Source organism: Mauremys mutica, chromosome 20 (genome assembly GCF_020497125.1).
Source record: "Mauremys mutica isolate MM-2020 ecotype Southern chromosome 20, ASM2049712v1, whole genome shotgun sequence".
Classification (NCBI taxonomy): domain Eukaryota; kingdom Metazoa; phylum Chordata; order Testudines; family Geoemydidae; genus Mauremys; species Mauremys mutica.
The window spans coordinates 19,802,212-19,815,794 of record NC_059091.1 but is presented as its reverse complement, the minus strand read 5'-3'; the positions used below and the strand labels follow the sequence as shown (position 1 = coordinate 19,815,794).

The 13,583-nt window shown below is 46.8% G+C and overlaps 1 protein-coding gene across 1 annotated transcript in view; it reads left to right on the top strand.

Moving 5' to 3' along the window:
• LOC123353813 (maestro heat-like repeat-containing protein family member 2B) overlaps nt 1–13,583 on the top strand; it is a 51,781-nt gene extending 38,198 nt beyond the window's left edge. Inside the window, exons 33-42 of the mRNA XM_044995226.1 lie at nt 2,096–2,233; nt 2,440–2,551; nt 4,265–4,411; nt 5,589–5,771; nt 6,840–6,995; nt 7,497–7,631; nt 7,832–7,934; nt 9,032–9,097; nt 9,922–10,931; nt 11,065–13,583. Coding sequence (XP_044851161.1) covers nt 2,096–2,233; nt 2,440–2,551; nt 4,265–4,411; nt 5,589–5,771; nt 6,840–6,995; nt 7,497–7,631; nt 7,832–7,934; nt 9,032–9,097; nt 9,922–10,019 — 1,138 coding nt within the window. The 3' untranslated portion in view covers nt 10,020–10,931; nt 11,065–13,583. The remainder of the gene's footprint in view (nt 1–2,095; nt 2,234–2,439; nt 2,552–4,264; nt 4,412–5,588; nt 5,772–6,839; nt 6,996–7,496; nt 7,632–7,831; nt 7,935–9,031; nt 9,098–9,921; nt 10,932–11,064) is intronic.

The window sequence follows — 13,583 nt, the reverse complement described above, 5'->3', positions numbered from 1 at the left end:
TGATATTGGTGACATGAGCTTTTATTTGAGACTCATATGGCAATCTTTTAGTGATCTTTTAGCCCCTTAAACCACTGACTCACTCTGGGAATGTCCGCCTCTGCAAATTCCTCTGTAATTTTAACTGCGGGGTCCAGATTAACTGGCTGGTGCCACGTAACCTATACTCAGGTATGCTCAGGGTGACTCTGAAGAAACTTCCAGAATCATGCAGTCCATGATCTCCCCCACAGTTTGAGTATGTGGCCTTACCAGTAAGTGGTCCAATCTTTCAATTTCTATGCAAATGCACAGAGGCCTAATCCCTCAATCCATCTTTCAACTCTCCATTTCTGGCAGTACTTTTCTGTGGACAGGCCCCACCTCGTCCAGCATGGCTGCCTTAATCACATCCTAATCTCTTGCCCGCTAATCACTAAGAGCCATATATGTGCTTCCCCGGTTAAATGGGGTGTCAGTCGAAAGGCCCACATTGTTCTGTCCTTGTGAGGTCTCACCGCTGCTCCTTTAAGAGTAACCAAAACCAGATCAGGGTTGTTCGCAGGTCCCATTTTACAGAGTCTGATCTCCTGTGCCTGGTTTCCATTTCCTGTCACAGGACTTGCCAGACTTTGGAGGAGTTGTTGCCAGACCTGGGCTTGTTCCTGTATAAATTCCTGAAGGCTCTTTTGCTGTTAAACCTACCAGGCAAGCAAAGGCTGTTTTTCTGCCTGGTGGGATTGTTAGAAGGTCTGTGGGGTCTTCTACACCAGCAGTTCTCAACCGGGCCGGTTTTAGGGGGTCCGCCAAGCAGGGCTGGCAGTAGACTAGCTGGGGCTTAGGGCAGAAAGCTGAATCTCTGAGCCCAGCCAGGCTGGAGCCCTGAGGCCCAGCACCTGCACTAAAGCCCCAGCCCCTGCACCCTGTGGAGTTAAAATCTAGAGCCAGGAGCCCCAAACTCTGATGCCTGGCAGGGCAGAGGCCTGGGAGTGGGCCATGGAGTATTTATAGCTTGTTGAGGTGAGAGGAGGCTCAGAAACAGAAAGGTTGAGAACCCCTGTTCTAGACTTCTCCTTGCTGCTTCACCACCCATTTCAGTGTGTTCCCTCCATCACCTGGACTGCCAGACCTCTACCCCGGCTTCTCCAGCAGGCTCTCTATTTGCATAGATAACAGGGAAATCCCTGATGAGCCCCCAGCTGTGACAGAGAGGGGTGTTGCACCCCCACATCTTCTACAAACACAGACCACGTTGAGACTTTCTTGCTTGTAAACACCAACGTGAAGTCTATTTAATCCCCCTACCAATACATAGCACCTTTATCTTGTATCTCAACTTTCTAAACTCTTCTCCAAAATGGGGGGAAGGTGTTTCCACTCAGAGAGCTCACTTTGTCAGGCTCTCCCAGCTTTTTGTCTTTCTGTTTCTCTTTGGGTGACCAGACAGCAAGTGTGAAAAATCAGGACAGGGGGTGGGTGGTAATAGGCACCTGTATAAGAAAAAGCCCCAAATATCGGGATATCTGGTCACCCAAGTTTCTTTCTCTGTCTGTTCCCCTCAAAGGGCTCCTGCCCATGTCCTTTTATACAGTTTCCCTGTTAATGGAATGATTGGTTCCATGACTCACTAGCCCCAATCTGACCTCGTAATCAGCTACACCTCTGTCCAATTAGGCTTTCTGTAAGGAACTGAATTAGTACTAATAGTGACCAGAGTGCTGACTCAAGTGCATACCCTCAGCACTCTGTCACATCATATCTGGAGATACAACCCCAAAATATCCACTAGTGATCACCACATTCTATGCCCCCCAGTTTTTGGGTCCTGATCGTGTATCTTTTTTATATCCTTGTACTCTGCTAGTATCCATACTCCTTGCAGAAAGTGAAAAATGACTGCAAAATTTTGTCCCTAGCAAAACTAGTTATATGAGATGTATGAGACAGAAACATACCTCCTGGCATCAAGTCCTTCCAGGGACACTGGTGTCCAGGATATTGCCAGTGGATGAACTGTCGATGAACAGCAGACCTGACAAGTAACCTGGGCTTCCTGACTCTGTTCAGGCTGCACCTTCCTACTGATTGCTGCAGTTCTGTGCCTCTCTTTCCCCAGGTTTTCTGTCCAAGCGTTAGAATCTGTGCTTTCCAAAGCTAGGAATGAGAGACTGGTGAGAGTGCTCAGGACGCAGAAAACATGGATTCTGCTTGAAAACCCCCAGACTCACCATGAGGGAGTGTGTCTGCTGGTGAGGTAAGAGATCTAAGAGGCATGATTTTATCCTTGGGAATCAGTAGCAAATAGAGTGGCTGAGAGGGAACCTCCAGTTTATAGCTTTGTGGGGGGTGCCCTGGGTGGAAACACACAGCTCCCACCCATAGATATCAGAGCTGTCTGCTCAGAGCAGCTGAGTTTTTGAAGTGTGCAATCGACCCCATAAGCGGTTTTTTGCCTTCCAGTGGTCTGCTAAGATTTGGACTAATAACACTTGAGATCATCCAGAGCCTCCTCCCCTGGGTGAATTCCCCAATGGAAAACTTCCGAATCACCGGCACAGCTTTCCTTGCCCAGGTAAGACACAGGGCTCCGAAGAGCAGTTTCACCATTAGACCACTGTCTGTTTGCCTTTCTTTTAAGGAGTTGTACAGTTCAGTTCATAGGAGTAACTGTCATTTTAGATAGTAGACTGGTTCCCCCTTTATATGGAAACCTGACAAGGAACTTCATTCTACCTTTCGGAGTCATTCTCTCGCTGATATTTGTATTGCTGTCATTGCCTATACTAGCTACACAACCACAGGTGCTGGCTGAGAGAGATACAGACAGAGTTTGAAGTACTGGACCTCTTCTGCCAAGTCCCAGTGCTGATACTAACCAACAGCTCCTGGTTTTGGTTTCACTCAGCAGATCTTCGGAATGAACCTAGTGTCCTAATACTATAAAACAAGCAACATACAAATACATTCACATCTGTCTTAGGTTCTCATGACTATTGTATCTGAGTACCTCAAAACTCATTTATGTATGTATGTATCCCCACAACACTCCTGGGAGGTAGGGAAGCACTATTATTCCTATTTTACAGGCAGGGAGCTGATGCACAGAAGGGCTAAGTGATTTGCCAAGGTCACCCAGGAAGTCTTTGAGGGAGCAGGAATTTGAACCTGGGTCTCCTAAGTCCTAGACAAGTGTGTTAACTGCTGGACCATCCTCCCTTTCTACAGCCCTCTTCTAACATCTGCATCATATTTCCACTTATGCTAAGTAACTATCTTAGGGGCTCATCTGGTTCTAAGGAAAACAATCGATCTGTGTCTGGGATGGGCTGTTCCTGGGCTTTGAGGCTCCTTACAAGAGGCCCCATGGTCCTACTGCACCCTGCCCCAGGAAAAGAGCCACAAATCTGGGTCTGTCTAGAGAGGCCTCATGAGAGCAGCCAATCGGAGCCCATCAGGCTCAGCTAAAAGGAGCTGCAGGGCCTTAGCAGGTCAGTTCCTGCCAGGAACTGGAGGGGCAAGAAACGATGCTGCTCTCTGGCCACAGAAATTCCAGGGATTGCCAGAGTTTGATTCTGGCAGCATTTGCTTAAGTTGGGTTTGCAGGAAGAGAGTCCTTAAGAACTTGAACCTTGAGGTGAGGGTGAAGCTAAAAGTGGCTGGTAGGAAAAAGCAACAATGAACTGAAATCAAGCGGTGCCTAACTACTGTTTACAGGGTCCATGGTTTGGAACTCAGAGTTATGGGCAGGCCTTGGATCCCCTACCACTTACAGTGGCATAAGCCCCAGGAAGGGGACAATGCTTACAGAGAGCTTGAACAAAGAGCAGAATTTCAAGGACCCAGAGTTGGGGCTGGAGACCCTAGTGAGGGCAATGGGACTGTTCTTGACTAGCCCAGAAGGGGTTCATTTGGACTTTGGGACTTAGCCAGAGGCCTGAGCCACAGAAGACTCACTGAGGTCAGCTGGCAGGGTGCACCAGGGGTGAGAAAAGGACTGTGGTACCAGACCTGGCCACTAAGGGGCTCTCAAGAGGTGAGTGGATCCCTATTATAGTGCCCAAAAGGAAAGCTGCATGTTTTTAAGACATTTCTCATTTGTGTGGAATGATAAAGTTAGTGTGTTATGTGCCACGTATCAGAGGGGTAGCCATATTAGTCTGTATCCACAAGACTGTGGCTATAGGAGGACTCCTTGTTGTTTTTAGTGTATTCTATGCCGGCTCAAATTCTATTCCCAATCTTAAGGATCATATTGGTGCTAATGGACATGTTGATTTTATTTCAGCTAATGACTGATCCCATGCTCAGGGAGAAGAAGTTGCTTAAGAGTGTCTTGCGCATCTTGGAAGAAAGGTCACAGGATAGGAACAGCATTGTCCGTCAGATGGCTGTAAGAGGCCTGGGAAATATAGTCGATGGGGCGCCTGTGAAGGTATGAGAGAATACTGAATAGGATGCAACATAAGTAGAGAATCCAAGGGAAATAATTGCTCAGAGTTTACAGAGGTTGCACACAATGCACTAGGCCAAATTCTGCTCTCTCCCATACCCTAGTCACCTTTTTTGCAGTCAATACAGAGCAAGCTGGATCCTTTGGTAAACTGGGCATAAGCAAACAATGTGCACTTTAATGTAACCATATGTAAATGTATACATCTAGGAACAAAAAATGCAGGCCATACTTACAGGACGGGAGACTCTATCCCAGGGAACAATGATGCTGAGAAAAAACTTGAGCCATGGCAGATAATCAGTTGAACATAAGCTCCCAATGCGAAGTTGTGGCCAAAAGGATTGAAATGATCCTTGGAGGCATAAATAGAGGAATCTTGAAGAAGAGTAAAGAAGTTATTTTCCCTCTGAATATGGCACTCATGTGAGTGCTGCTGGAATGCTGTGTCCAGATCAGATGTCCACAATTCAAGAAGGATGCTGATAAATTAGAGAGGATTCAGAGAAGAGTCACAAGAACTATCAAAGGATTGGAAAATATACCTTTAGTGATAGACTCAAGGAGCTCAATCTATTTAGCTTTACAAAGAGAAGGTTAAGGAGTGACTTGAGGACAGTCTATAACTACTCACATGGGGAACAAATTTTGATAATGGGTTCTTCACATTAGCAAACAATGGTATAACAAGATTCAATGGAGAAAAAGGAAGCTAGATTAATTCAGACTGGTAATAAGGCGTACATTTTTAATAGTAATTTTAATTAATCATTGGAACAATTTACCAAAAGTTGTTGTGGTGGATTTTCGGTCACTAGCAATTTTAAAATCAAGATTGGATGTTTTTCTAAAAGATGTACTCTAGTTCAGAGACTATTTCAGAGAAGTTCTATGTTATGCAGGAGGTCAGACCGGATAATCACAATGAACCCTTTTGGCCTTGGAATCTAAGTAACTAGAAATCTAATAATAGGATTATGCACGTGTATTATGTTACCGAGTTTGGCTCATTGTAGTTAGCACCTGGTCTGAAATATAGCTATAGATCTCAGGAGGGAGAGAGGGTTGATGAAATTCCCACAGCTTCATAACTGCTAAAGAAAAGTTCTTAGAAGTGTGATCAGTGATAAGTTTTCTTTAATGTCGTATGTTTGTACAGGTGAAAAAATACAAGAAGTTTCTTCTGGACATATTGATCGGGGCCTTACATGACGTTTTCAGTTCTGAAGTGATTGGTGAGAGCATGAAAGCACTGGCCAAAGTCCTGAAGGAGCTGAAAGAGAAGGACATCGGTTCTTCCTTCAAAGACCTCACCGAACAGATCCGGGCCTACTTTGACGATGTATGTGAACAGAACTCTCCAACCCCAGTTCAACCGATCTTGATTAGACTCGATTTACGATGTGTGATGTGGACTCCCTGGGCATTGCTCATGTCAGAGTGCAGAGATTTTAGGCCCCAGGGAAGGGAGGTATTTTACGGAGGAGGAGAACATTAGGAGGATGGGGATGACATCCCTGCTCCCACAATCTCACCCTTCTGTTCTTGATTGCCACTGAGAACCTCAAAGAAAGTCTGAATACTAGATTAGGTAGCTAGATAACCATGAAAAGGGGGTTACAGAGTGCAATAGAAAGTGTTGGGCCTGCTCTATACCGTTTTTATGTGAGAGGGTTGGAATGATAATTCTGTTTTGCAGAGAATTTTTGAGATTTCAAATTTTGGTTTTGTTCCTATTTGTGGGAACCCCTCCCCCAAACTTCAGAACTCCTTGTGAAACAGAATTACTATTCACAACCTAGCTCTGTTGGAAGCCTTGGCCCGGGGCAGTCTGCTCTCAGACTATCCTGGTGCTGGGAACCCAGGAAACTCTGGGAGCTAGAGGTGCCAGGGAGTTGCAAATTTGAGAGCTAGGACCCCCAGGGTCATAGAATTGGAAGGGACCTCAGGAGGTCATCTAGTCCAACCCTCTGCTCAAAGCAGGACCAATCCTCAGCTTTTTATCCCAGTTCCCAAAATGGCCCCCCAGGGACTGAACTCACAACCCTGGGTTTAGCAGGCCAATGCTCAAACCACTGAGCTATCCTTCCCCCCAAAGCTGGGAGCCTGGAAGCCTATGATCCCAGTCAGCCTGCTAGATTGGCTGCCAAGGAGCTGGATGGGTGTACTGGCAAGACACCAGGCAGGTTTCTAAGGACCCTGCCTGGCTTCTGGAGGAATTTCATCAAAATTGAACTGTCTCTAAAATATATTCATGAATCAGAAAATTCGAATAAAAATTGGTTAATTAAAGTTTATCTGACTAGCTGTAGTTGCAATCACTCTACTTTAGCGTAGAAGAGACGGCTGTGTGAGGTGCGTGATGGGATTGTCCCTTACTTACCAAGTTGTGGGGCTTTCTTGGCTGTAGGAGAATGATGGTCTTCGCTCAGTGGCCTTTGTCCTATTTGGCATCCTGGCTCAGTTGACAAAGAAAAAATGGAAGGCCTATTTCGCTGAGCAGGTTCGAAAGAGCTGGGTCATACTTCTGCTGCACCTGCAAGACCCAAGCCCCGAGGTTTCAATGGTAAGACCAACAGTGACTTATTTACTAAGGCAAAGGAATCTTCCTCCCAGTGCCAGGGGAGCACTGCTATTCCTGCTTGTTGTGGAGGCCCAAATTCTCCCCTCAGTTCATTGCCCTCCTGCTGAGTCACTTCCAGCCAGGTTGGTCCATGGCTGCCTCACCAGAATCCAGGATAGGTCATGGGTCTGACCCCTACAGGTCTCTGTTCCTGTCTGACTCTTCACCCCAGGCCCCTGCCTCCCCAGAACAGAGGAGAGACCACAGCTGTGCCTGGTGAAGCAGCTTTCATCGGTATATCTGTTCCCAAAAGACATTGATGCTACCTCCAGGTTTCAGTGGAAGCTCTCCCCTCTATTAGTCATTCCTGCATGTTTCTGCCAGTCACATCCAGATGAATCCCTTTTTGTCCTGGAATAGATGAGCAGTCACGCAGATGAGTTCCCTTTGATTGAACATAGCACTCGGTAGGGAACAAGTCAATGGTGTGACGCTCTTTTTCAGGAATGCAGAGCTACATTTCACCTCTGTTTCCCGTTTTTGGGACTGAAGAGACTCCAACATGCGATCAATAAGCACCTTGGTGGCAGAGCCGAGCTGAAGCCTGAAGAGCTCCAGGTGGACATTTGCAGACACCTTGTGAGTGAGCTGTTGAACTGTAGGAGATTATTGACTGGAGGGTGATGGGAAATGTAAATCTGCCCCAGATTCCCATTTTTTCCACTTCTACCCAGCCACCTGTTCTTGCTCTTATTTACCTGTGGTTCATAAAAGCATGTGCTGGCAGTCAAAGGGCACTTCTAGCCAGAGAGAGCTCATGTGTCCCTGATTTCCTCTAGGCCAAAGAAAATGCAGAACTGCTGGAGAACTTGTATAGCACAACCATCGCGTCCTTCAGTAGCAGCTGGGAAGGGATCCGGGCAGGTGCCGCCAACTTAGCTGGTGAGAGATGATGCCCAGTGTCCCTTTTGATATTCCCATTGAGGGAGACAGAAAAAATCCCACTGTGCAGCACTGAGCTGCCATTAATCTCTCTGTGCCTCAGCTTCCCACCCATAGATGGAGATGTTAATGTCCCTACCTCTCCAGGATGGTGGTCGGAGGAATTCATTAGTTGCTATAAAGTGCTTCGGGATTGTTGCAGGGGAAGCACGGTGCAGTCATTTCGTAGTAGTGCCTGGGACACTGTCACGTAGGGCATGGTTACACTTTGAGCTGGGGGTATAATTCCCATCTTGATGAGACACACCCGCACTAGCCCTTTGTGCTAAAAATAGAGAGTAGCTGCGGCGGCAGGAGCAGCAGGAGGTTTAACCACCCCAAGTATGATCCCATCCAAACCCCAAAGTCTATTCTCACAGTGGCTGCTCCTCCCACGGCTTGTGCTGCCTTAGCTACATTCTAATGCTAGCGCTGTCAGAGCTAGTGTGGGCCTGTCTCATTGAACTGGGTGTGATACCTCTAGCTCAAAGTGCAGACCTACCCAGTGCTGTTCAGTGTTCCTCACTGCTACTTCATCACTGGGAGGCAAGCAGCCCACCTCCCCATAGCGCCTGCTGTTTCACCTTCCTGGCCACAGCACCTTGTCAAGGAAGCATTAGGTTCCTCCTGTTTGGCCCTGTGGCCTCTTCTCCCTAGCACACCCATGTGAGACAGGCAGGCATTGGGGCTCACCTATCAGTCACCTTGTGAGATCCCTGCTTAGAACTCGCTTATTCCTGGCCCCAGTCCTTTGCTCAGACCACTAGACCAAACACTATCTTAGTATGTCTCCAATAACTGACTGCAGTGGCAAGAGGAGCACAGACTGTTTCATCAAGCAAATGGGTTTTATGTAAACATTCTTTTTAAAAAATGTCTCTCTCATTCTCTTCAGTGTGGACTCTAAACTGCTCTAGCATCCTCTTGCCCACAGCTCACCCTTAGGCCCACAGTAGGAGACCCCAAAGACCTGTCTAGGGGCTGCTAATATCACTTTGCACTCAACAAGGGAAGGTTTTATTGTTATTGTTGTTATTTATTTGACATTGTGTATTTAGGCATCATCCTGGAACACACAGACACTCAGCGTATGAAATGGCTGGACCTGGAACATCTGCTGATGTGTAAGTGATAAATACAGCTGAAGTCCTGCTCATTAATGAGTTATAAAGGAATTTAGCTGACAAGCAGCAGTAACCGATACCACTGGTGCAAAGTGCATCAGCCACACATCAAAGGACAAATTCACTCTTGCCCAGTAGAAAGTCAGCCTTAATTTCCCCTGAAGGAGGAAGCTGCAGAAGGTGTGATATGAGTCAGTGCATCTCCTGGTTGTCCTGGCAATGCCCCCTCCCAGCCAGTGCTCTCCACACTTTGGGCTTTATTGGCTTTCTGTGGACTCCCCAAGTGAGAAGTAGCCACTTTCTGCTACCCCAAATTTCCCACCAGCAATTTTGCTTCCAGTAGGTGCCCTGTATCATGCGCAAACCAGCTTGGACCTGGCCTGTGTTAAATTCCACGTTGAGTTGAGCTCAGGCAGTGGCTCCTGAATAGAGCTGGAAAATAACTGAAAAGTGGAAGCTATTGAAACAATGGACTTCCTTCCATTTGCAGCGGAGTGGATGACTTTCTGGTAGAGTCAGGGTCTCCCCACAGTTGGGAGCATGGAAGGGACCCAATGAGGGACCCTAAAGCTTTGTTTGTATTGGAGAGCTGCTGTCGTGTGGTATTCAGAAGTAATAAGTCTCCAGCTATTTCAGGCACAGGTGACTATATGAAAAGTGAGGCCTATTCATCTCTCATGTATTTTCCACCCCAATAGAAGGACTGAGCCCAGTTTCACATTTTTCCATGTGATCATTCTGCTCAGGTACTTCAAGGTTCTGTGATCACGCTTAGCTGTGATTTGACAGTCTGTTCACTAACGTGATGTCCTCTGTAATTTCAGCTCTCCGGGTCCTAGAGAAAGACCCAAGTCCCACTGTCCAGCTGGTGGCAACTGAGCTCATAAGTGACATCTGTCCTGGCCGAGCGCTTGGCGAATGAAGCAGAACGGAGACAAACAGAACAAGGCGCTCCAGTGGTATAAGGGCCCTACCATCAATCAAATGTTAATCCCACCCCTTGACCCCGGCAGCAAGATGTGTCATGTGACCCCTCTAAGAACTCCTCCCACTGCCATCTACCGATCAGGGTGGGTTTCGCCCCAATAGGAATGCCCCGAGGGAAGACTTGACCAATCAAGGGGAGTTCCGGGGCAGGTGACCTGTCCTTTGTGTGACCCCTCTAAGAACTCCTCCCACTGCCATCTACCGATCAGGGTGGGTTTCAGCCACTGGGGATCACTCCAAGAGGAGATTTGACCAACTGGGGGGAATTCTGGGGTGGGGTGACCCATCCGGAAGTGCTTCATGTGACCCTTCTAGGAACTCCTCTCACCACCCTTTACCAGTTGCGATGGGTTTCAGCTGCAGAGGACTGCCCCAAGAGGAGAGTTGACCAAAACAAGGTAGGTTCTCGGAAGGGGTGAACCTCCCAGAAGAGGGTTGTGTGACCCCTCTAAGAACTCCTTCCAATGCCCTCTGCCAATCAGAGTGCAGCACATCACCTCATAAGTCCCAGCGCTGGGCAGAGGAGGCCATCTCTTACCAAGAAGACGTGTTTTATGAATTGTGGAAAGGCTGAGAGGAGACATGGACTCCTTTACCACTCCCCTGAGAACTTCAGACTTTGTTTTAGCCCCGAGGACCTTTGGGCTTGTATGGATAAAGCGCTATAGCAGTTACAGTTCCGAGGAGGGCCCTTTGACTCGACCATTGATAGATACCTCAGGACCCGACCCCGAACCCTCGTGAAGAACCCCGATGAGTGTGACGACCCCCCCCCCCAAAGTGGGAAGATGATCATGGCTTGGGGGAGTCACTGGTGGACAAGGTGAACGGGAAAGACGTTGCTCAGGTAAATGAATGATTAAGAAGCGATGGTCGATCATGGGGGTATAATGGGGTTAGGAATCAACTTGGCATTGCATAAATCTAAGAACAAGCAGAGGGTTGCTTACACTGTTTTTTGTCTGAAAATCTCTCAACAGCTCGACGATGCCTTTCAAGAGGCCTTTGAGAACTTACACATCGGTAGCCCTGTTGTGCATCAGCTGTTTTTGCTCCTGTCTGAGATGCGGATCTCAAGAGGAAAATCCGGAAAAGGACAAAATAGAAGAATGAACCAGCTCAGAGTCTTTTGTTGTAGGGGTCATGGCGTCCATTTTTACAGGTGGCTGTCAAAGGTTGTGTTAAACCAGGCAATTAATTAAACTTATTTAAATGTGTCCCTATGACTGTATCCCCTCCATACTTGCGTTAGTAAAAGACGGTACCAGGAACAGTCCTGTCTCCACAGACAGCTCTGTTAATGAAAATAGATTACATCCCCAGGGATGCTGGGAGCTTTGGTGGGGGAATCCTCTTTTTGAGTGGCCAAAAAGCACAGTAAAACTTTTTAAATAGAAGACAGGTAACAGCTTAGCTTTCAGATCAGATGCTTACACTTTACACAAACTGGCTCAAATACATTTTAAAAGAAACAAGACCATTGTTTCAGATGTGGACGCGCAATGGCAGGCAGATCTGGTAGATGTGCACCGGTTCTCCAAACACAACAGAGGCTTTAAGACGTATTATCTGACTTTATAAAGAGTGACAACCAGAGCTTTCACAGAACTATACGTACCAGTCCTGCTGATGTTAATCCTTCACATTCTCTGAAGATATGGAAAACAGTTTATAGAGATGGTTTTAAAATAAAACCAGTTGTTGCCCCTTTTAGAAAAGGCGACCACGTGAGACTATCTAAAGTCAAAGGAGCCTTTGAAAAAGGTTATGAACAGACGTTTACTGATGAGCTATTTATAGTGGATGAAGCCTTAACCAGGAGCCAGAGACCTGTATACTGATTAAAAGATTACGAGGGTGAGACAGTTACTGGATCTTTTTGCCCTGAAGAATTACAAAAAGTAAACCCCAAACAAGACAGGATTTACAGGATTGAAAAAGTTCTAGCGGATAAAGGAAAAGGGAGAAGAAAGCAGCTACTGGTGAAATGGTTTGAGGAGGCGATAAGTTTAACAGCTGGGTGGAAGCTTCTCAACTCTGTGACATTTAGACGTGAACAAAACAAACAAACAAAAAGATTCCTCCTGCAAAGACAGAGAGAGAGAAAAATGAGCGACAGCGGGTTCTACATTACGTTGCCCAGCAATGCCAGCTCTGCAGTTTTTCCTCAGAACACCAGCTTGAACTTTACAATATGGCTAATTAAGCCCTGGGATATCCAGAGAGCCTGGGAGGTGGGTTAGTGGAAATACAATACCCGCACAGCCGGAACACTATCAATGAAGACACCCCTTTTGAAATCACCTTTGCAGGTGTGGCATGGAGTTTATCCTACAACAAGGTTATTACTCGTCCATACCTGAATTATTGGATCATATGAACAGTACTGTGGTTCGTCATCCCACACCGCCTGAGGTGGTCATGAACTACGACCCTGGGGGTAGAAAAGTTAGTCTTAAATCTGCCAATTTTACTTGTATGTTTTCTATCAGCGGGGAGCTAGCTAACATTCTAGGTTTGGGCCCGAAGCACAGAGTCCAAAAATTCCCCTTCTCAGCAGACATCACACGGCTTTTAATTTCTTGCGTCTGTTCACAGATATTGTAGAACATGAGTTTGTGGGGGACTTTTCTGTTCCCCTGTTACATTGTCTCTCTGTCCGAGGAAGGAACAACGAGTTTGTCACCATCACCTACGATAAACCTCATTACGTTCCTGTCAGAAAACACCACATCGATACCATTACCATTGAAATAAAGACAGATCAGAACAGACACGTCTTGTATTGCTTTGGCAAGGTGATCATCAAGGTGCACCTGTGTCCCCGGAGAGAGCGAGGTTTCTAAAAAGCAAAACATTTGGCGATCCTAAAAAATTACAGCGACCCCACCATCTACAGGAACTATTACAAAGCCCAGGTGGGATATGCCCTTCCTGGATGTACGAGGCTGGCGTAGGTGGAATATTCCATAACCAAGCCTCTGCAACCAGACTTCGAGGCAGAACACTGCGTGAGAGGATACATGAATCTGGTACAGACAGCTGGTAAACACGTGAAAGATCGTTCTCTGTTAATCAACCGTGAGGTTACACCTTGTTTGCCTTTGACCTGTCTCCCAACCAGGAATGCACCAATCACTGTTCCCTGTTTAAAACCGGGAACCTGAGAGCAGAAATACATTTTGGGATGGCTCTAACCATCACCGTCAATATGATCGTGTATGGGGTTTTTGACAACATCATAGTGATAAATCAGAGGAGAAATGTTCTGCTTGACTATATGTGAACATGGACACCGTGCAGCTCTCACGTGTCTCATCAATGACCCCTTACACAAAAAAGAATTCCCTTATGATTGGCTCCCTGGCAGCAAGCTGTCTCAGAAACCCTTAGGTTTGGTGGTCAACACGCATCCACATAACCAACCCGGTGAACATTGGCTCACCTTGTATCTGGTGAAGTGTAACCGTGGAGAGTTTTTTGACTCATACGGGCACCC